Genomic DNA, 24241 nt, shown 5'->3' with positions numbered 1-24241 from the left:
GGTGCTTCTAGATAAAATATCCACCATATTTTGTCCAAATGTCCATCAAGAGCCTACACTAGCCCAATGTCTGATTTTTTCAAAATAGACCACCTTGTCCTTGAATGGATAGGTGGACTGGACATTAACATTCGAACTATTGTAAGTCCATGTATTTGCCATATTAATAAACTGACTTGAGTTGGCTCGGGTGACCTGCCATGGGCGTGGCTGCTAATGAGTAGCTGTGGGTGAGGTGAGAGATTATCACCGTAATAGAGCATTTGCAAGTGACGTGTTAAACGACCTTTTCCCTTTTGCTTTTCGACATCTATGTATAATACCTACGGCCCGTGAAAAGAGGATAGAGAGGGAAAGATAGGAACCAGAGAAAGCGGACAAACCGAGGCCACAGCGAGAATTGAGGAGGCGTCCAAGAAGGGACCGCATGCAAGCGCCTCTCCTCTCGCCTCGGCCCCCAACATCCGGGTTTTTGGCCACGCTGCTGATACTGTTGTTTCCGCTCGTTCTGGTGGCTCGCTACCTCTCCATTGAAGAAAAGGCGACGAGGGCGCTGGCAGAAAGGGCTATTCCCATAGAGCGGCAGGAGGGGGATCCAGGCGTGTCTCCTCCTCCGCGCTGGTGTGAGTGTGCGTGCGCGCAGCGAAAATGGCGGCGGTGGTGGGAGGGCGAGCCGGCTCCTTTCGTTCCTCTTCTTCGGCAGGGATGAGTTCAGGTTACGGAGCTCCCGCCGCCGCCCTCGGCACAACTAACAGCAGCGGTGCAAACACGCGCGCCGGGGTGGACGAGGACGATGGACAGAATCTTTGGTAATCGAACCCGTCCCCCTCTTCCTCGCCGGCTCCAGATCGCTCCTCTCTTCTCAATCGCCCAGCAACTGCCCCCGCGTCGCTCATCCCCATTGATTCCTTTTTGGGGGGGCTGGGGGCCTCGCCGGGAGATTCCTCCGCCATGTTACCGTCGCCCGATCCTTTGTGCTCTGCCCCAGGAAAGATCTGTCTTTCCTCCCGCATCCTTCTCCCAGCACTGCTGTCGCGCCGTGACAGGAGTGGATCCTTTTCTTCCCGGGCTTTGCCCAACCTCACGCCTCTTCTTGTTTCGCGGCAGGTCCTGCATTCTCAGCGAAGTGTCCACTCGTTCCCGATCTAAACTGCCTTCTGGGAAAAACGTCGTGCTGTTGGGTGAGTGGTCCCTTTTTTTCTATTTCCTGCTTATTCTTCCCTTTGATTATTCTCTTTCCTTATTCATCAGGGGGCTGGACCGCTTCACGCTTCCTTTAGAGCGCCGCTTGTGTCGAAGGGAGAGGTCTCGTCCTCATCCTCCTCCCCTCACAAGATAAGAGTAGATTTTCTTGTGTTAAACGCAAATGCATCACTGGAGAATGTTTTTCTTCCTTAACCAATAGTATATATGAAATAAGCTGTTAACACTTTTTTTGTGGACTTCATATATGTCTTGATTAGAAAGCTGAGCGAAAACCCTTTGAATACTTGTCTAAAACCTGTCAAATATGTTTGATGAATGATTTATCAGCATTATGCTTTAATACATAGGCATATGCTTTAATGCTGTCGTCTGATATTTGAAGTTGTCAAAATTTATTCAAACCATGTCCTGGGGCATGGGAAGCCTCATAAAGTCTTAGAACATTTAGTGTTATTTACTGATGGAAGTTTTCTATTTTCATGCAGTAAACCTGTTTCTTGAAATACAAACTTGGGTATCAAGAATGTGTAAGCCCCTTCTGGGTTAGCTTTCAAAAAGCTACTTTAAATAGTGTATAGGTTAGTTAATTTAAGTTATAGAAATGATAGATAAAAATATCTACTGTAAAGATGTATGACACATCACTTGGGCTTCTGTATTTTTCACACATAAGACACACTTAGCTTTGGGGGAGGAAAACAAGGGGGGAAAATCTGTCTCTGCCTCCAGAAATTTGCCTCTTTGCAGCAAACATCAAACAGCCTGATCAGCTTCAACACAGCCTGATTTAGCATGAGCAGCTGATTGGTGGTTGGATCTGTCTCCTGGAATACTACCGACCAGCTGTTCCAGGCTGAGGGGATCGCTGCCAGCCATCGCCGCTGCCTATCACTGCCTCCACGCACCCCATTTCCGGCTTCCGCACGTCTTGTTTTTGGCCTCCGTTCAACCCATTTTCAGCCTGTTCCACAGACATTTCTATCCACTTTGGGTGTTGGGGAGTGCATCTTATACACCGAAAAATATTCTTCAAATTGATTTGACAACCATATGGAAGTGACTTTTTAAAAATAATTATTTCCCAAACTAGCATTCAGAATATATGGTTGTATATAAAAGGTAATTCTCAACTTATGATAGGTTGCGTGACAAATATTCAGAGTTATAATGGACCTTACCAGAACTATTTACAACTTGCATTCGAAGTTCTCTCAAAGATTTCTCTGCCTGTGACAACATTTTTTTTTTTTTTTTTTTTTTTTTTAGAGATTTTATTAATATTTGTAGGCCGCCCTTTTCCCTGAGGGGACTCAGGGCGGCTCACATAAAATCGGGGAAGGGGAGATACAGACATTAAGATAAGACATATAATAAAATAATAAACAACATACATTCATCATTCGGGAGGGGAACTATCCTTGTCCCCAGGCCTGACGGGCGAGCCAGTTCTTCAAGGCTGTGCGGAAGGCCTGGACGGTGCGAAGCATTTTGGATGCTTGACAACTGGCCTGCCCTTATAGTCATTTGCAGAGTCCTGCTATTTATTACAGTTTTTTGCCAGAAACCAGGATTAGTTCTGGTTTCCAGCAAACACCCATTGCTTGTTCTCTTAACCATCAAAGTGCTTGTTTTACAACTATTTGCCTAACAACTGCCACAAAAGTCATAAAATCGGGCACATAATGATCACCTAATGACCAGCTTAGGGCCATAAATTCCAGGATCAGTTACAGAAGTCATGGAAGTTAAGCCAATGGTGGGTTCTGGGCTCAATGTCCTCCACATGAAAGTGCTCATAATGCGCGCACATGCATCTTACCATTTAGTGACGCCTCTGCGAGCCTCCCCGACACTCCAGCTGCTCGGCGGAGCATTGCGCAGGCGCTGTACGCACCATGTGTGTGCACAAAGTGCCGAAGGATTAAAAGACAGGTAAGGAGGGTGGAGGCCCCTCCGGAGCACCATATTGGAATGGTACCCGGTGCTCCGGGCAGGCTCTGGTATGCCCGTGCCAGGGCTTACCATCTGCAACCCACCATTGAAGTTAAGGTACTGTCTGTACTGGTCAGGTCTGATCTTGCTTAGCTTTTGAAGTTCACCAATACATTCTTTAGCCATCTACTGGACATGAAAGTTGGATAATATTAAAATATCTCTGTATTGTTTAATGAAATAGTAACATTAAAATAATGTATTTGGTTTTAATCCAAAATTTCAAGAATCTATAATTTTGCCTCCAGTGCTGTATTACACAGAACATGTTATTGAGGCATGATCGGTAAACTACTTTAGCATATGAATGGAAGTTATGCTTTTTAGACTACTAGGTTTATTTTCCCAGGAATAAGAACTTTAGTGATTAAGGCACCAAAAACTGGGAAACTAGAATTCTAATCCTACCTTAAGCATAAAAACTGGATGGGTAACTTTGGACCAGCCCCTCTCTCTCAACGCAGCTTACCTCACAGGGTTGTTATTGAGGGGAAAATAGGTGGATAAAAAGTACCTCATCATATTGAATTATTTATAAAAATAAAAGTAGCAACATACTGTGCACTAGCTTTCTATAACTTTGTAACAATGAAGTTCTTTTAATTTGTCAAATTAATTCAAGTTTTCCATCGCGAGCAACATTATTTATAATTCTCAGTACTCTTTATAACTCCAATATGTTTCCATCAGTACTTCCTCTTTTTTACTGTTCTTATACAACAATGATCGTCTTATCTCTGATCACTATTGCTAATCTTTCCATGAATAGTTTTGTGGCACATTATTACTTGTTAAATATCTATGACTATTACGTACCTTGCAACATAAGGATATCACTTTTTGTTTCAGATAGCTAAAGGCCATCTATGATATTGGGATCAGATATGTGATTATATAATTTCCCCATTTTGGAAGGAATATCTCTCTTCTCAAATGTCACTTAATCATCATTAGCAGTGACTGTAAGGCTTATTCAATTTTCCACAACCTTAGTGTCATTAAAATATTAATAACAGCAATAACACTGACCCTGACAAAAACCACCATCAATTGCAAAACACAACTTTACTTGGAACAGCTTAGATCCTAGAACAGTACCTTTGACATTATTGAACAACAACATCTGCCTATCTGAGGTCCTTGGGAAGGATTCAAACGGTAGATAAAAATGTAAAATCTGGCTAAACATCTGACTATGCAGCAAACTATGACAAAAATATTCCAGGCTTAATTTATTAATTGAACTTTAATAACTCTCATAACTCTTCCAAATGTTGCTGTCAAACTTGTAGTTTTTAATGTGATAAAAAAATACAGTTTGACAGTTACATGATGTCAAATATCAATATTCTGGGAGACCTGAATCGCACTTCAGAGGCTACATCAAATTGGACTTAAGATGCTGTTTCTTCTATAATAAATGGATGCTAGCCCTGGCTGTTGGAAATAAAAGTTTTTAATATAGTTCTGGAATTTTGGATTATAGGCTTCATTAATATATGTATATATACCCATCTTTAGATGAACAGAAATCAAATTAATGATTCAGTCTAAGTGCTTATATGACAGATTGTAAGAAGCTGATATCATAATGTGCTACAGTTTTCCAGAAATAGGGAAGGTAGCAATTTTGAACTAACTTATAAGGAGGTAGGAATGTTATAGAAAAGTCAGACTGGTGTGATACTTTAGAAATCAGGAGAATATGAGTTATACTCCTGTCTAAGGCATAAAGCCAGTTGGGTGACTTTGAGCCAATTGTCCTCCCTCAGTGAAAGGAAGAAAGTGTAGGTATTCCTCACCACCACAACTGAGCCCAAAATTTCAGTTGCTAAGCAGGCAATTGTTAAGTGAGTTTTGTTGCATTTTCACCACTTTTTTATCATAAACAAATCACTGCACTTAAGTGAATGGTTGTGAGTGAATCTGGTGATGGTGAGGTGAATAGGTGAATCTTCACCTATTGACCTTGCTTATTGGACATTGGCAGGGAAGGTTACAAATGTTGATCACATGACTACAAGACAGAGCAACTGTTATAAATACATGCCAATGGCTAAGCGCCCAAACTTTAATCATATGACCATGGGGATGCTGCAATGGTCATAAACATGAAAATCAGTCACAAATCACTTTTTCAGTGCTGTTCTAACTTTACACAGTAAATGAATGGTTATAAATCAAGGACTATCTGTAATGCAAAGTACTAAAGCAGGGTTCCCCAGTCTGTGGCCTCTGGCCTATAACTGGGCCGTGGCCTTTGCAACCAGGCCACTCGCAGCCCCACTCATCCAAGCAGCCAGTGCCTGCAGCCCTAATCATGCTTCTTTCTTGCATGAGTGTAACTGTATGTGTGTACGTGCTGTCCTGCCGCTTGCATGGCCCACTTTTCCCTCTCCCACCGCCAACCGGGCTGCCAAGCTGCATGCTCCCAATGCTCCAAAAGCAGAGCAGATACTGAGTGGGTCAAGTGCACCCTGTCAGCTTTGTTGACTCACCAAGGCTTCTGATCCGCTTTTGGAGCGTTGGGGAGCCTCTTGAGTATGAAGGAACAAGAGATTATGCCCCCAAAGACTTCACTTTCCATGCTAAAAGCTTTGGAAAGGGACAAACGACTTTGGGGGAGTAATTTCATTCAGCTTCAGGCCTTCTGTCCTTTTGCAAAAGGTTTTGGCATGGAGAAGCCTGAAGGAGCCGAGACTGCCCCTCAAAGGCTTCTCTTTTACGTTTGTGGAGCTATATGTTTGTACCCCGGCCTACGTTTGTGTGGCCCAGTTCATTCCTTCCCCCATCCAGGCAGCCAAATAGCAAAGTTGGGGACCACTGTCCTAGATTAATATTTTAATAATTTTGCTGAATTTTACAAAAACTCCTATAAATACAGAAGTTTTTTACACCTATATCTGCAGAAGTGTACACTTTTTACAGAAGTGACATATACTGTTGATATATATTGTTACATTGTTAGTTTGTTTTAAATCAATTTATTTAACTATGTTATTTTTGGCTAATGCAAATTTGATTTTAATTGTTTCATATTCTATCCCATAGGCTTATTTTATGAATTGTACTCTAAAAGATAAATTATAAATATTTATCAAGTAAATGACTATGCCATGCAGGAGTAAATTACTTGACAAAAATTAGTTCAAAATCATTATCACCTCTTTATATTTGATACTTTATCTCTGTGTTAGATAGTCTTACTTGACATTCTGAGAAATGTACAAATCCTTATATTGTACATTAATTTCCTATTCTCTAAGACATTCATTTGTACCTTATTGACTGCTGCTCTGGAATGTCAGTCGACTGTCTGGGGAGGACTTTTAGAGAATGCCAGAAAGAGAACCGAAAAAAAAAATCTTTTATATCTGGAACAGGGGTGTCAAACTCACATCATCATGGTGGTGTCATGTGATGTATCGGGACTTTTTTCCACTGTTAAACTGGATGTGGCCAATGCATATACTAATTTATATAAAATGTATTTGATCATTGTTAATATCTAACATAAAAAGCTCTTTATTTTGCTGTAAAAGGCTGCTATGCTTCGGTAAATTCTTGCAAAATATGTGTTAGACCTGTTAATGTTATTATTGTTGTTAGTTGCGAAGTCGTGTCCAACCCATCGTGACCCCATGGACAATGTTCCTTCCTGTCCTCTACCATCCTCTGGAGTCCATTTAAGCTTATGGCCACTGCTTCCATGACTCCATTCAGCCATCTCATTATCTGTCGTCCTCTTCTTCTTCTGTCTTCAATCTTTCTCAGCATCAGGCTCTTGTCCAGTGACTCCTTCCTTCTCATTAGGTGCCCAAAGTACTTGAGTTTCATTTTCAGGATCTGGCCTTCCAAAAAGCAGTCAGGGTTTATCTCCTCTAGGATGACCAGTTTGATCATCTTGCAGTCCAAGGGACTTGCAGGGTCTTCTCCAGCACCGTAGTTCAAAAACTACGGTGCTCAGCCTTTCTTATGATCCAAACTTCACAGCCATACACTGCAATTGGGAAAACCATAGCTTTGACTATTCACACTTTTGTTGGCAGGGTGATGTCTCTGTTTTTAATATGCTGTTTTTTAGTTTGCCATACCTTTCTTCTCAGGAGCAAGGGTCTTTTAATTTCTTGGCTGTAATCCCCATCTGCGGTGATCTTGGAGCCCAGGAAAATAAAATCTTTCACAACCTCCCTTTCCCATCTGTTTGGAAGGAATTGAGATCGCTGGATGCCATAATTCTAGTTTTCTTAATGTTGAGTTTCAAGCCAACTTTTTGACTCTCCTTCACCCACATCAAGAGGCTCTTCACTTTCTGCCATTAGAATGGTATCATCTGCATATCTGAGGTTTTTTATATTTCTCCCAGCAATCTTAATTCCAAATTTTGATTCATCTAGCTCCACCTTTCTCATGATGTGCTGTGCATATAAGTTAAGTAGGCAGGGCGACAGTCCTTGCCGAATTCCTTTCCCAATTTTGAACCAATCAGTGATTTTGTGTTCAGTTCTCACTGTTGCTTCTTGACCCTCATATAGGTTTCTCAAGAGACAAATAAGATGATCTGGTGCTCCCATCTCTTTAAGAATTTGCCACAATTTGTTGTGATCCACAAAATCAAAGGCTTTCGCATAGTCAATGAAGCAGAAGTAGATGTTTTTCTGGAACTCCCTAGCTTTCTCCATGTTGGCAATTTGATCTCTAGTTCTTCTGCCTCTTCAAATTCCTTCCTGTACCTCTGGTAGTTCTCAATCCACATACTACTGGAGCCTAGTTTGTGGGATTTTGGGCATAACTTTATTAGCATGTGAAATGAGTGCAATGGTACAGCAGTTTGAACATTCTTTGGAATTGTCTTTCTGTAATTGGAATGTAAACTGATCTTTTCCAATCCTATGGCCATTGTTGAGTTTTCCAAATTTACTGGCAAATTGGATATAGCACTTTTACTGCGCCATCTTTTAAGATTTTGAATAGCTCAGCTGGAATACTGTCACCTCCACTAGCTTTGTTGTTGCTCAGATTTCCAAAAGCCCATTTGACTTCTCCTTCTTGGATGTCTGGCTCTAGGTCAGTGACCACCTCATTGTGATTGTCAGGGACATTAAGCTCATTCTTGTATAGTTCTTCTGTGTAATTTTGCCATCTCTTCTTAATCTCTTCTCCCTCTGTTAGGTCCCTGCCATTTTGGTCCTTTATCATGCTCATCTTTGCATGAAACATTCCCTTCATATCTCCAGTTTTTTTGAAGAGATATCTGGTATAAGATCTCTTATTTTCTTCTATTTTGTTCCACTGTTCATTTAAGAAGGCATTCTTATCTCTTTTAATTATTCTCTGGAATTCTGGATTCAATTTGGTGTGACTTTCTCTTTCTCCCTTGCCTTTCGCTTACCTTCTTTCCTCAAGCTATTTACAAAGCTTCCTCAGACAGCCATTTTGCTTTCTTGCATTTCTTTTTCTTTGGGATGGTTTTAGTTGCTACCTCTTGTACAATGTTGCAAACCTCTGTCCATAGTTCTTTAGGCACTCTGTCTATCAGATCTAATTCCTTAAATCTATTTGTCACCTCTACTGTATATTCACCAGGGATATGATTTAGTTCATATCTGAGTGGCCTAGTGCTTTTCTTCAATTTAAGCCTAAATTTTGCAACAAGAAGCTCGTGATCTGAGCCACAGACAGCTCCTGGTCTTGGTTTTACTGACTGTATAGAGGGTCTCCATCTTTGGCTGCAGAGCACATAGTCAATCTGATTTCTGTGTTGATCATCTGGTGATGTCCATGTGTAGAGTCGTCTCTTGGAAAAGAGTGCTTGCTATGACCATATTCTCTAGACAAAATTCTATCAGCCTGTGCCCTGCTCCATTTTGTATTCCAAGGCCAAACTTGCCTCTTATTCTGGTTAACTTTTGGCTTCCTACTTTAGCTTTCCAATCCCCCATGATGATAAGGACATCACTTTTGGGTGTTAATTCTATAAAGTGCTGTAGGGCTTCATAGAACCAGTCAATTTCATTCTCTTCAGCACCAGAGGTTGGGGCATAGACTTGGACTACTGTGATGTTGAATGGTTTGCCTTGGATTCAAACTGAGATCATTCTGTCATTCGGGGGATTGTATCCCAGTATTGCTTTTCCTACTCTTTTATTGACTATGAAGGCTACTCCATTTCTTCTAAGGGATTCTTGCCCGCAGTAGTATATCTGATCGCTGATTCCTAAGATGTTGATGTTCAGTCTTGTCATCTTTTGTTTGACCACCTCCAGCTTGCCTTGATTCATGGATCTTACATTTGCGGGTTCCTATGGAGTATAGATCTTTACAGCATCAGACTTTCCTTTCACAACTGGATACATCCACAGCTGAGTGTCCTTTCAGCTTTGGCCCAGCCACTTCACTCTTTATGACACTACTAGTACTAGCTCTCTGCTCTTCCCCAGTAGCATATTGGTCACCTTCCTCAGGGGCCTGTTAATAAATGCTCAATTTTTGTTTTTTAAATGTAGGTGAAGATGGAGCAGGTAAAACTAGCTTAATTGGAAAACTTCAGGGAATTGAGGAATACAAGAAAGGAAGAGGAATGGAATATCTGTACCTAACTGTACATGATGAAGATAGAGATGGTAAGTACATTTGAGACATGAATATGTTATATTGTTACTTGGGGCACATTTCAGTATTTTAAAATGTGTGTCATCTTCATTAATCAACAACTACCAAATAAAATATCCCTTAGTACAGGGGTCCCCAACCCCCAGGCCACAGTCTACTACCAGGCTGTGACCTGTTTGGAACCGAGCCACATGGCTGGCACACAGACGCAAGCGGATCAATTTGGCGAGCAGCAGACCAGTCTGCATGCACGTTTGGAGCTCAACTTGTATTAGCCAGTTCTCCCCCCACCAGGCTACCCAGCCATAAACGTCAGGGACTATCTATGGGAGTTGGTAGGCAAGAAAAAAAGTGAATTTTGAAAGAATGGTTTACACTATAGAAAACACGATGACTGATTGAGAGTAACTATATAAGATAAGAAATGTTCATTATCTTTAATGACTGCTACTTGCTATTTTTTCTACTCTCAAAAGCACTTCTATAGCGTCTCTCTGTATCATTTCCCCATCATTTCTAATCATTTTCCCAACTGTTTAGTTTTTATAATGAGCATTACATTAAAGAGTATCATTCCCTCAATTCCAATATTTCTTACTTGCTTTTATTTTGTTTTTTTCCTGCTTTGTCTGTTGTTTCTCTTAAAACATGACCATTGTCAAAAGTCACCTGACAATTTGCAGATTTGTATACTTCAGCTAACAAAACAAAAACTATTTTGTTGTGAATCATAAGGAAGTTTTTAGTTTCAGCTACTTAAATATATATTTGATCAGATAAGAATTCAGAACTTATTTTTAATGAAAGGTGCTACCATGTTTTCTTTCATAAGAAACTTTTTAGATATTTGCTATTAAAATTCAGTGTAATCATAATTGTGTTATATAGATCTATGATTTATTTTATTCATTTATATTAATGAGCTATTCAACTTTTGCTTTGTTTCTAGATCAGACAAGATGCAATATATGGATTTTAGATGGTGATCTGTATCATAAAGACCTGCTCAAATTTGCAACAGAAGCCACCTCTCTAAAGGATACTTTAATTATGCTGGTAGTAGATATGTCTAAACCGTGGACTGCTTTAGATTCATTACAAAAGTGGGCAAGCGTTGTAAAAGATCATATTGACAAATTAAAAATTCCTCCTGAAGAAATGAAAGAAATGGAGCAAAAAGGTAAGTATTATAGAAACATTTATTTAATACATGTGGAAAATTATCTATAGCTTTATCTTAATTATAAAGGCATCTTTTTCCATTTGGAAGATATTAGCTATTATAACTCTAATGATGACTTTAGATCTTGCATCCATTTTTATGCCAAAAACTAATTGGAGGAGACCTTATCCTAAGAGGCAATATAAATCTTATATTTTAATTAAAAATAATTATTTTTAATATTTTATATTGACCTTATTAATATATTTATATTTTCACTGCAATTGAAAATGCTACCATGCCATTATGTATGAGATTATTATTACTAGAAATAGTACGTTTAGCATATAAACAATTCAATTTAATATGCTTGAAATAGTTTTCATTATAAAGCTATAGAATCAGTATATCTCTTCAAAATATACTAGTTAATTAAAATTTTTTTTAAAAAAATCTTTAAATACATGCATACACACACACACACACACACACACACATATTTACCTGTATCTTCTAAAAATTGTCATTTTGGAAATGCAATTGGTTCAAAATATCTGAAAATAAACATTATCAAAATATACTTCTGATATTAACAGCCTGCTCCATAATTGATGAACTCCATTGTTACTCAGAGATGTGACCTTTCCATTATATCCACTAAATCCTACTTTTAATATAAATAAGAACTTCTTATATAAAGAAGATGTTGTAGTATCTTTTTTACTAAATCAGCTTTGATGTGCTGCAAATCAAATTGGTGCTCTTCATACGTTTAGCATATAAATTATTAGTGATGCTGGTTGAGTGATAGAAGCTTGACCTGATAGTCCTAGAGAGTTATTTTGGACTTGAATGTGCAGGTTATTCCTAATCTATGAGTTATAGGATAGTAGATAACTTTTTGAATTACTGTATTTTTTGGCGTATAAGACTCACCTTCCCGCCCCAAAAAAGAGGGTGAAAATCTGGGTGCGTCTTATACACTGATTATAGCTTTTGTGGCCTCCCAAAATCCTCCCCTGTGCATCCCGTTTTTCACAAAAATGGACCTGCAGAGAGTTTGGGAGGCCTTTGGCTTCTGTATATAGGGCAAAAACTAGTGAAAACGGCCCCGTTTTTCACAAAAATGGGTGTTTTTGCCCTCCCAAGCCCCCAGGAACACTCTGCAGGCCTCCCAAAGCTTCTGCACACCAGATTTTTTGCTCATTTTTGCCCTCCCCGGTCCACAAGAGCACTCTACAGACCTCCCAAACTCTCTCCATGCCCCATTTTTTTGTAAAAAAAATGGGCCCACTTTTCACTTCTCAACATCCCCCTCCGTGTCGCATTTTTGCCTTCCCTGGCACTTTGCAGGCCTCCCAAAGTCTGCATGGCCCATTTTTCAGAAAAAAACAGGGCATGCAGAGGGTTTTGGAGGCTTGCACAGTGCTCCTGGGGTCCAAGGAGAGCAAAAACTTTTTTTTTTTTTAATTTACCTCTTTAAAATTTTTGTGTGTTTTATATGCTGGTGCATGAAATAGTCCGAAAAATACGGAATGGGTTTTTTTAAGAAATAGATAAGATCCTTCAATTCAAAAGTCTAGGTTGTAGATAGAGTATATATGTATGTATGTATGTGTTTGTTTGTTTGTTTGTTTGTTTATACCTCATATTTCTTAACTTAATTTTCTCTTTAAATTAATGCTTAATTTTAATTAGGGCTATGAGTACTTTGAAAATGATTTGTTTTTCTTAATAATTTTAACTGAAAATTTTTACAATAATAAAAAATACAAACTAAACTCAGAAAGAAAAATAGAAATAGAAAGAATAAACAGTTCAAAGAATGAAAAAAAATTAAACAAAGAAAAGGAAAAGAAATATTTAAAGATGTGATTTCTTTTTTTTTTCAATATATTTTTATTATTTTTACATTTAAAACAATGCAGTACTGCGAAGTCGAAGTGACCATACATTCACATTATATACAGCTAGTCTCAACCATTAACAATTAGCCTACTTAATACATTATCTATCCTTCTGTCCAATCACAATATATACAGTTTGTTCCAGTCTTGTCACCTTGTCTTATACCAGTCATAAAATCTATTCCAGACTTCAAAATATTTGGATTCCCCTTTATTTTTAAGTTGAAGAGTGAGCCTATCTGCTTCCGCACAGGCCAGCACTTCTGATTATATCGAGCTCTGGTGGTGTATTTTCTTTTTTCCAATATTGTGCATAAGTTATGCGCGCCGCAGTTAGTACATGTATAATTTAGTAAAGTGTATCTTTCTTAAACCCCTCCGATATTATATCTAGGAGAAAAATTTCTGGTTTAAACAAGATTTGGTCTCCCACCATTTGTTCTAACCATGATTGAATCATTTTCCAATATTTTTTTTGCCTCATTGCACATCCACCACATATGATAAAAAGTGCCTGGTGTTTTTTTACACTTCCAACAATTTGGGGCCAGATTTTTAAACATTTTGGAGAGCCGTGCTGAGGGGAGATGCCATCTGTAGTACATCTTATAAAGATTTTCTTTATACGCCGTAGCCATTGTTAGTTTTTGATTAAGTATCCAAAGTTTTTCCCACTTAACCAATTCCGCATTATAACCAAAATTTTTCACCCAGGTGACCATAGTTTCTTTGACATGTTCCTCCGCTAGCTTGTATTCCAACAAAAATCTATACAACACTTTGATCAGCCTGTTTTCTGTCTGTATCAAAAGTTTATCTAATGATGTGTAATCTTTGGCAATACCTTCCTTCTTCTTATCCTGTGCAAACCTTGACTGTATCTCTAAATAAGACCACCATTCTACTTGTGCCCCTTGTGATGTCAATTCTAATCTAGTTTTGATCTCCCCCTGTCTGTTCAATAACTCTTTATATGTAACCATATCTTCCATATTAATTAAATTTGGATGTATGTATGCTTCCATCGTAGATAGCCAAATGGGTATTTTGGTGTAGTGTTCATGTTTAATTTTGTTCCATATTAATAACAGGGACTGTCTGATATAATGTCTACTGAAATATTTATGTGCAGGTCCTTTTTCATACCAAAGGAAGGCATGCCATCCTACTTGGAGGTCATGACCTTCCAATTTGAGTAATCTTTTATTTCTCAACATTATCCATTCTCTTAGCCATGTTAGAGTGGCCGCAGTATAATAAATAAAGTTCCCAGTCTGGTACGCCAAATCCTTCTTTTTCCTTAGTGTCTTGCATAGCCTTGAGTTTTATTCTTGGTTTTCTTCCCTGCTAAATAAATTTCAAAACTAGTTTATTCAAATCCTTAAAAAAAACCTTTTTCTAATTTAATGGGAATATTCTGAAATAGGAAAAGAAATTTTGGTAATACATTCATTTTTATGACTGCGATCCTACCCATCAAGGACAGTTGTAGGTTTTTCCACCTTTCTAAGTCTTTCTTAGCCACTGTTTATTTGCATTCTCAAATTCTGTTTTGCTTTTTTTATAGACTATGCCAATTTTGCTTTTTCAAATATAGCCAATTCATGTTTGATCAATTCCATACTTCCTTTTATACTTCTATTTTGTGGTTTTTTTGAAGTTCACTCTCTAAATTTCTATACCTTTCTTTCAACTCTCTTATTTTTTGATTCTCAATTTTTTTTTCCCTGGCTGTAGCCGATATTGTGACCCCCTCTTATAAATGCCTTAGTTGTATCCCATAGGTTTTGTATAGATGTGTCTCCTGGCCAGTCTTAATTCCTGATTAACTCTTTTAATATATTCCTGATCCTTTAGGATTGTTCTATTGAATAACCAACAATAACTGCCCTTTTGTTTTTTCCATATAATTCTCATGGGATTATGGTCAGCCTATAAATTGGGTTCTATGTCTATCTCCTTCACTTCCGAAATTAACTCCATCGATATCTAGACCATATCTATTCTTGACCAGGATTCATGTCTATTCGAGTAGAAGGTATATTGCTTTTCCTCTGGACATCTTTCTCGCCTTACATCATAGATATTAAGTTCTTCAGCCATTTGGAAGGATGACCTTGGCAAAATTCTCCTATCTTCTTTTCTCTTCTTTCCACTTTTGTAGTCCCATTTCTGGTCAACTATAGCATTGAAATCACCCATTAAACAAACATTTTCATTTCTCGTCTCTCAAATAATGCTATGTAATCTATAATAAAAATTTTCCTGACCTTCATTAGATGCATATATTACAACCAGTGAAACCTTTTTTTGGTTTAACATTATTTCTACAATAATATCCTCCCTTCCTCATCATGATAAATTAGTTTAGTCTGGATCGTGTCTTTAACATATAGTGCTATTCCTCTTTTCTTTTGATCAGCTAATGCCGTGTAAAGTTTACCCAATCTGGGATATTCTAAGATCTGGATCTGTCGTTTAGTTATATGGACCTCTTGCATTGTAATTATGTCATAATTCAAATGTTTTAGTTTATTAAAGGTTGTTTTCCTTTTCTGGGGTGAGTTTAGACCATTGATATTCAATGATAGAATCTTGATTTCTCCCGACATGATTCTATCTATATTTAGGTCGTGTGCTTCTTGTTGCCCTTATATCTCTCACTTCTTTTGGTTCTTCCCCTTTTTTGTCTAAAATAACTTCTTTCTCCTTTCTTGTCTCAACTAGTTCCTTTTCTCTTCTTATCTGTGCCCTGAGTCCTTGCATCCTTGCTCCCAACTGTTCTCCTTCGTCTTCCTCATCCTCCTGCCCAACAAGATTGTTGTAAAAATCTTACGCTTGTTCCACCGTGTCTATTCTGAACCTTCTATCTCCAAGTTACCAGTATGCCCTCCGGCATCAGCCATCTGAAGTTAATTTCATGTTTATTCAGGACAGATGTTAAAAATTGATAGGGCCTTCTTAGTTCTCTGATTCTCCTTGGTACCTGTTTTAGGATTGTGTATTATCGGATCATCTCTTGTTATATTCAACACTTCATCACGTATTGATTTTTTAACAAACTTTACATGGACTTCTCTCGGTAGATTGTTCATTTTTATGTAGTTTGTCTGGATTCTATGTCTCATTGATCTCACTTGCCATCTCATCCTTTCCTATTCCCAAAGCCTTTGCCATAAAGTCTGCCATCGTGTCTGGTAAATCCTCACCTTTTTCTTACTTACATTCTGAAACCGTAGAAATTGGGCTGCTTTCTCTGATTCTAATGTGAGGACCGTTAACTCAAGTTCTTTGTTTGTCTGTATCAGCCTAGAACTCAGCTGCTCCATTTTTCCCCTCTCATTCTCCAACCTTCCTTCTATTACATTTATTCTTTGTTTGTGTTTATTGATCTGTTCCTGGAACTTCTCAAATTTATCATCCATTTTCTGTATCCTCTCCTTTAGTTCTCCAGTATCATTTCTTATTTCTCTAATATCCTTTTTTAGTTCTTTGTGATTTTTAGCCATTAACTCCTGCATAGTCTGTAATATCATCTGAAGCTTCTTAGTTGAATTGGATCTTTCTCTCTGTAACATATCCTCCAAAAATCTTTGGTTTGAAGGGCTGGCAGCCGCTAGAGACGGCTGGGATGCTGGGTTCCTCCCTGTGCCAGTTTTTGTTAAATTTGTAATGCTTATCATTTTTTGGAAGAATTGGATCCCCAATTTAGTTATTTTCCAAAACTCCCACTTTCTTCTCTCCCTCGTAACTTTTTCCAGTCTTTCTTTCTTTCTTTCTTTCTTTCTTTCTTTCTTTCTTTCTTTCTTTCTTTCTTCCTTCGTTCCTTCCTTCCTTCCTTCCTTCCTTCCTTCCTTCCCCCCCTCCCTCCCTCCTCCCTCCTTCCTTCCTTCCTTCCTTTCTTCCTTCTTTCCTAAAGATGTGATTTCTGATCTTCATCCCCAGTGCAGGTAGTCCTCAATTTATTACCATAATTGAGCTTGGAGTTGAGTTGTAAATTGTTGTGGTCATAAGTTGAGACATCACATGACTAGACTCATTTTTTCAGCATTTTTGCACAGTTGTTAAGAAAATAATGCAATCATTAAGTGAACACCATGGTTATTAAACAAATCCATTTTACCCACTGGGCATTTTTGCCAGAAACCAAAAACTGGAAACTATCAAAGAATGTTAAAAATCACACTAATATGATCACAGTCTACACCATAAAGCACCGTAAACATGAGCAAATTGCCATGTATCCAAATTGCTGTCGTGATAATGGGGATTGTATTACAGCCATTGTAATTTTAAAATCAGTACTTTTGAAGTGATCTGTTGTAACTTTGAATAGTCACTAAATGATCAGGCATAAATCGAGGACTACCTGTATAAACAAATTTAGGAACTCTTCATCTATCAAGTTATAAACAAATATCTCTTTTTCTAACCCATACTGGATTTATATGCAAATCTATATATCCTCAACTTTTCAGATCTGCTGTCAACAAAAAGGGTTACTAGAGCTTTATAGTAATATGTCTTATTTTAACCATGGTCAAACAAACCAACTTTATATTTCTTCAGTTTAATTTAATTCATTCAGATATTTTGTAGGATTTGGTTTTCTTTTTCTTTTTACCATCCCAAAGGCTTCCTCGAGGCTTTAGCAAACCTTTTTTATAAATCCAATAAAAAGTCATTATCCAGCTAATTCTCTTAGTTTATCATTTGTATTTCCATTTTAATTTTCTAAACTTTAACCCAATTTTGGGGAGTTACAATTTCTTTTGTACCAATAGAAAATCTGTCCAGGTCATTCTCCAAGGTGCTGCTTGGAGTGTTCAAGCATGGGTTAACTTCAGCTTGCTGCCCAAGGACTGAGTTTGTTTAGCCACGCCACCTGCTTCCTTTAGATGCTCAGTTTAAAAAACTCAGTCACCCTAAAAGGACGCAGTTGGGGAGATCCAGTTCTTGGACAGCAAGTTGGACTCTCGAAACAGTCTAGTGTAGCCTAGTTTTTTATTTTTGTTGTCAGTGGATAGTTTAAGAAGCATTAGGGTTTTATTATTTTTCCCTGCAAGTGAAAACTTTCTCATACAGCCTTCCTGACGTGTGGACAGGCAACTTGGAGCAAGGCTGCCTTCTGTGACCACACGGTCAAGACACCACCGGGAGGCTTGTCAGCGGCCGTTGGCGAGCTCAGGGGGCAGGTAGGAAGGTTAGAGAGCCCCCAGATGCTGTCAGAGGACTGTTTCTAGCCCTAGAGGCTCTACTGAGCTATCCAGATTGCCGACAGTTTCCCAGTGCCGCTCCAAAGCTTGTGGTGGCCATTTTGAAAGGAAAAAAAGTGGCGGGCTTCATTTCCCAGCTGTTTAAAATGTCGCAGCCTGGTTTTCAAAGCAGATCGCCACTGGGAGGGCATTTAACATTGGGATCTTGTTCTGGGGCTCCAGGCAGGTCCCCCCCTCCCCAGGAAGACTATTGAAGGCGGCCACAGGGAGTTTGGCTTTGCTCTGGCCATTCCCTGTTTTATTATAGCGCAGATCTGCGGGCGCTCTGGGACTTTCCAATTTGGCGCCAAATCTTGCACCGCTGTTGCTCCCTGTCTGGCCCTTCCCTCAGAATTGTGACTGCATAAGGGGTTCATCACTTATATCCCAGGCACTTCCAAGGCTTAATTATTCAACTTGCCTGTGTTACAGCTTGGAGTGGACCATGGCCAGCAATAGTGTGGCTGAAGTCAGTGATCAGACAGGTCCTTCCTCCAACAAACGCAGCAGTTGGGTCTTGAACATGATCCGTCACGGACTTACCCTGGACTTTCTCTCCTTACCTCCGTGGACATTCATCCGCTGTCCCCTTCTGAAATCTGCCCACAAACGACAACTGATGCAGGCAGAGATCAGGCATTTGCTGGACATAGCGACCATCGAACAGGTACCATGGGGCCAGGAGGGCAAAGGATTTTACTCGATCCTCTTCCTCGTTCCCAATGTCTTGGGAGGGGTGAGAGCCATACTGGACCTCAAGAAATTCAACATCCATCTAGCGTACAAGCGCTTCAAGATGCAATCGCTCCAGACCATCTTGGGTTGCATCAGGCAGGGTGACTTCCTGACGTCAATCGACCTGAAGGACGCGTACCTGCATGTTCCCATTCATCCAGCACATCGCAGGTTTTTGAGGTTCCAATTGCAGTCCAGCATTTCCAGTACAAGGCTCTACCCTTTGGCCTTTCATCGGCCCCCAGACGTTATCAAGCTTTTGGCTACTGTCACTGCATGTCTTCGATCTCGTCCAGTCAGACTCATTTGTTATCTGGATGACATCTTGCTGATGTCATCATCCAGGGAACAGGCGTGTCGGGATCTCAGCGTTACCATCCACATGCTCAAACAACATAGTTTGCATCTGGCCACAGTGCTGCTGAGGAAGTTGATCTTGTGTGTCACAGTGGATCCCTGGGCACAACTGCATGCACGGGAGCTTTAGTAGTTCCTGCTTCCAATTCAGCGACGCAAGCCCAGCAACTCCAAAAGGGTGGTAAGCGTTCCTCCAAGGGTGCTCCGGTCGTTCAGATGGTGGCAGACAGCGCTGCTGAAGAAGGGGTCCCTCTTCAAGGAACCAGAGCGTCTAGTCATAACAACAGATGCCAGCTTTTACGGTTGGGGTGCCCACCTGCAGACGCACATGACGCAGGGCAGATGATCTCTGGCGGAGTTCGCCCACAACATAAATTGGCTGGAGCTCAGGGCCACTAGACTAGCCCTGCACCACTTCCAGCAGTTCATCTAAGGCTCTTACGTCCTCCTACTGACGAACAATATCTCCGCCAAGGCCGACGTCAATCACCAGGGCGGAACTTGATTGAAGGCCCTGATGCCGGAGGCAGAAGCCCTGGGGCGGTGGGCAGAGCACCACCTCCAGTCCATAAAGACGGACCACATTTTGGGGGAGGAGAACATGACAGCGGACTGGCTCAGCAGAACGACAATCAGCAATTCAGAGTGGCAGCTTCATCCGTCTCTGTTTCACCAACTGACCCAGAGGTTCGGACTTCCAACGGTAAACCTGTTCGCCAGTCCCAAGAACACACACCTCCCCTGGTTCTTTTCAAGATTCCAATGCTCCGGTGTGGAAGGAATGGACGCTCTTCTATGCTGCTGGCTCTCGACCTGTTATATGTGTTTCCGCCCCTCCCACTGATACCTCAGGTGTCAGGAAGATCTTGCTGGAGGGCGCCGAAGTACTGCTAGTCACCCCATACTGGCCAAGGAGGTTTTGGTTCGCCGACCTTGTCAGCCTGTCAGTAACCAAGCATTGGCACATACCTCAGGAGCAAATCTCCCTCAGCCAATGGGCCATCCCAGACCCGGATCCTCAAGGGCTTCAATTAGCCGTTTGGCGCTTGAGGGGCACCTCCTGAGGTGGGACAGTTTCTCTGACAAGGACATCCAGGCATCCAGATGACATTCTACTGTGTGGATCTATGACACAACTTGGGCTATCTTCTCCTCTTGGTGTCAGTCCCATCACATTGATGCCACAACAGTGACAATTCCACAAATTCTAGACTTCCTCCAGAAGGGGTTGGACAAGGGTCTCGCCCCCAACACCCTTTGGAGACAGACGGCAGCCCAAGCTACCATCTTGCCCAGAGACGATTCTCAACCACTTAGCAGGCCTTAACATCCAGCGCCATTTGAACCAATTCGCTCTTTTAGCCTACGACATTTGTCGTTAAAAACCACCTTTCTCGTAGCCATCACTTCAGCGCACAGAATTTCGGAGCTAGCAGCGCTCTCCGTTAGGGAGGACCTTTGTATTATACATTCGGACAGAGTAATTCTACAATTGGATCCAGCATTTCTACCAAAACTTAACAGCTTATTCTACAGAACGCAGGAGGTCATCTTCCCCAATTTTTGCCCGCACCCCAATCATCCCAGGGAGCGCATCTGGCACAAATAGGATGTGCGCCACCCTGTGCGGGTATACAAAGAGACGACAGCTTCCTTTCACAAATCAGAATCATTCTTCATATCATTCCAGCCCACCTCCATGGGCAGGAAGGTATCATCTTCCACCATAAGATGTTGGCTGTGCGCTTGCATCAAGCTGGCTTACGAGCAACAATCCAATAATAATAATAATAATAATAACAGTAGACTTATATACCGTTTCATAGGCCTTTCAGGCCTCTCTAAGCGGTTTACAGAGCCAGCATATTGCCCCCAACAACAATCCGGGTCCTCATTTTACCCACCTCGGAAGGATGGAAGGCTGAGTCAACCCTGAGCCGGTGAGATTTGAACCGCTGAACTGCTGATCTAGCAGTCAGCCTGCAGTGCTGCATTTAACCACTGCGCCACCTTGGCTCTTGACCTGTTCCTCCTCATATAACAACACACTCCACAAGGAGCGCCACAACTACGGCCGCCTGGGCCACTCAAGCACCTATTGAGGAGATCTGCAGGGTGGCTACCTCGTCCGCCATCACCGTTCATTCGGAATTACAGACTGGACTCTTTTGCCTCTGTAGAGGCTGTATTTGGAAGGAGAGTTTTACAGCGAGTCCTCGCGGCTCCTGCTAACCAGGACATTCCTCCTTCCCACCCTGGAACTACATAGCTTGGGGATGTCCCATGCTTGGACACTCCAAGCAGCACCTAGGAGAATGACTGTTGGCTTACCTGAATGGTCGTTCTCTAGGCGCTGCGGGAGTGTCCAACCCCGCCCTGGGGTCACCTACCGGTGCGTGAATTATCACCTTCATGGCATAGATCTTACTCCTTACAGCATCTTTCCAGATCTCATACTTTTTTTAAAAAACTGAGCCTCTAAAGGGAGCAGGAGGCATGGCTACGCAAACTTTGAACTCAGTCCTTGGGCAGCAAGCTGAAGTTATCAGATGCTTGGACACTCCTGCAGCACCTAGAGAACGACCATTCAGATAAACCAACGGTCATTTTCTTGGGTTGTCATTTGTGTTTTACTTTAGTTCTCTTTTTTATTATTCAATATTTATGATTCTAATATTTCTACACTAGGCAAAATTTGTTTCAAATCCTTCATTAATCTCTCCATAGAAACAGACATCATTGCTGACATTGTAGTTACTAATTTCTGATCCCATTCTTCAAAAACCTTCTACAGTAGATACTTCAAATGTCATGTTTTGTGTCATTTTATAAATCCCAGTACTAACCAAACAAAAGACAAGCTAATAAGAGTAATTTAAATTGAAATAGAGCAATAGTAAGACATATCCAATCATATGAATGAATGTTGCAGCCCCTGAATTATATCTTGACCAGCAGTTATCACATCCATTAATTCCTTAATTTCCTCATTCATCACATTAGCCCTGTACCTAGGACAGAAAAAAAAAGCTAGGGAAAGAGAGAGTATATTTACACTCTAGGTCTTATCCTAAATATAAAATTTTGTAATCCTTAAAAAAATTAAAATAATACACATTTAAATAAGCTCTCAGGAAGCACCCTAAGAAAAATCTAACTTAATTTTATTTGTGTAACAATTTAAAGATGATCCAAGATAATACTATGAAAGATACACTGTAGTTGAAGTCTAACTATTTTTAGGTTGTAACAATATAAGAAAGCTCATTTCAGTACTAAAGGTTTTTTAAATATCTATTATACATAAACATTTTAATGAAATAATTATACTGACTTCCTGCAGTATTTCTGAGACTAACTTTCTTAGGTGCAATGTCTCACTGAAACATTGTGAATGTAAACTAGATGACCTTCTGCACTGAAAAATCCTCAGAATTGATATTTTGTAAGGTGTAAGCAAAGAATGATTGCAATGATTTTTTAATTGTTCTCTTTTTTTAAAAAAAAAAAGCTTGTGTTTATATTTGCCTTTATTATCTATTTCCAGTTGTTTTATTATGCAGTACTCAGAATTTTTTTATAGATTGCAACTTGTGCTTAAAAACCTGGTTATATATATGAGCCGTGGTGGCACAGTGATTAGAATGCTAACTTACTGCTCACTGCCAGGAGTTTGATTCTGACCAGCTCAAGGTCAACTCAGCCTTCCATCCTTCCTTTCAAAGGAGGGCCCAGATTGTTATTGGACTCTGTAAACTGCTTAAAGAATGGTATAAAACACAGTGAGTTAGATATATAAGTCTAAGTGTTATTGCTATATAATATTTCTCTGATACCTATTAATTAGTTTTCTTTAAAAAAAATTGGAATGAATAACAACATTCTCTGGAAAAAGGCAAACATAATTGAAAAGTATATACAGCCCTTGACTTACAGCCTCAATTGGAGCAAAAATCTTGGCATGGCCACGAGCGAGCGGCAGTAGTGACTGCCGGAACCCATCCCTGCTGCATTGTTTCTCTTGAGGCCTTCCCCAGCCCTCTGAGGCACACCATGCTGTTACCTTATTCTGCTACCACTCTAGCCAGGGATTTTGACTCCTCTTGTCTGTGGACTGGCTGAAAGAGTTGCCTGTCAAAGGAATTTATTTCCCTACCTGCTTGGATTTCAGCAATTCATGCAAGTCCAGAGCTGAAATCCTTGCAAGCAGCTTTTTTCAGTCAGGCCACAGAGTAAAAGGATTCTCTGTCAAAGGTTTTCAGCTCCATAGCTGCTTGGATTGCTGAAAACCCATTAGGCACAAAATTGAAATCCTTTACCAGGCAACTCTTTCAGCCAGCCCAGAAGACAGAGGGAATCCTCTTGGAAGATGCATCAGCTTGCAATCTTCCCTGCCAGCTTCCTCATTGATATTCTGGAGAATTGAGCAGAGAGGATTGCAAGTAATGATTACATGGCAACCTCTCGTGAATATGAACAGGTTGTCAAACATTCAGATATTGATAGAGATGTGATATTTACAGGCTGTAGAACACCCCTTCCTGGGCCATTGTTATTTGAACTATTGTTAGGTGAATAGTAATAAGTGAAGGACTAACTGTAATATTTGTGATAAAAATGCAAAGTTTAGGGAGAAAATAATTTATTTTTCATTTATTTTTCTTTTCTTTTTTTTCCCAGTCATTAGAGATTTCCAAGAATATACAGAACCAGAAGATTTTCCAGCTTCTCCACAAAGGAGAAATACTTCATCACAAGAAGACAAAGATGATAGTGTTATTTTACCTCTGGGTGCAGATACACTAACGTGTAACTTAGGCATTCCTGTTGTAGTAGTTTGTACAAAGGTTTGTTCCATTTTAATTAAAGCTATATGTCTTCAAATAATTTAATGAAACCTTTAAATTAATTGGTTCATTAACACTCTTTAAGAGAAACTAATATATTGCTTTTTTTAAAAAATCTTATTTTTAGTCATTTCCTATCTTTTTTACTCTCAATATATTGTAAACTGG

General features: G+C 40.0%; 1 protein-coding gene across 1 annotated transcript in view; it reads left to right on the top strand.

The window, feature by feature from the left end:
• Positions 1-219: 219 nt before the first annotated feature.
• Positions 220-24241, top strand: part of DYNC1LI1 (dynein cytoplasmic 1 light intermediate chain 1) — a 32652-nt gene continuing 8630 nt past the window's right edge. Inside the window, exons 1-5 of the mRNA XM_032237741.1 lie at positions 220-809; positions 1108-1181; positions 9705-9821; positions 10760-10990; positions 23907-24073. Coding sequence (XP_032093632.1) covers positions 649-809; positions 1108-1181; positions 9705-9821; positions 10760-10990; positions 23907-24073 — 750 coding nt within the window. The 5' untranslated portion in view covers positions 220-648. The remainder of the gene's footprint in view (positions 810-1107; positions 1182-9704; positions 9822-10759; positions 10991-23906; positions 24074-24241) is intronic.

Source organism: Thamnophis elegans, chromosome Z (genome assembly GCF_009769535.1).
Source record: "Thamnophis elegans isolate rThaEle1 chromosome Z, rThaEle1.pri, whole genome shotgun sequence".
NCBI lineage: Eukaryota > Metazoa > Chordata > Lepidosauria > Squamata > Colubridae > Thamnophis > Thamnophis elegans.
This window is presented reverse-complemented; position numbering and strand designations above follow the sequence as displayed.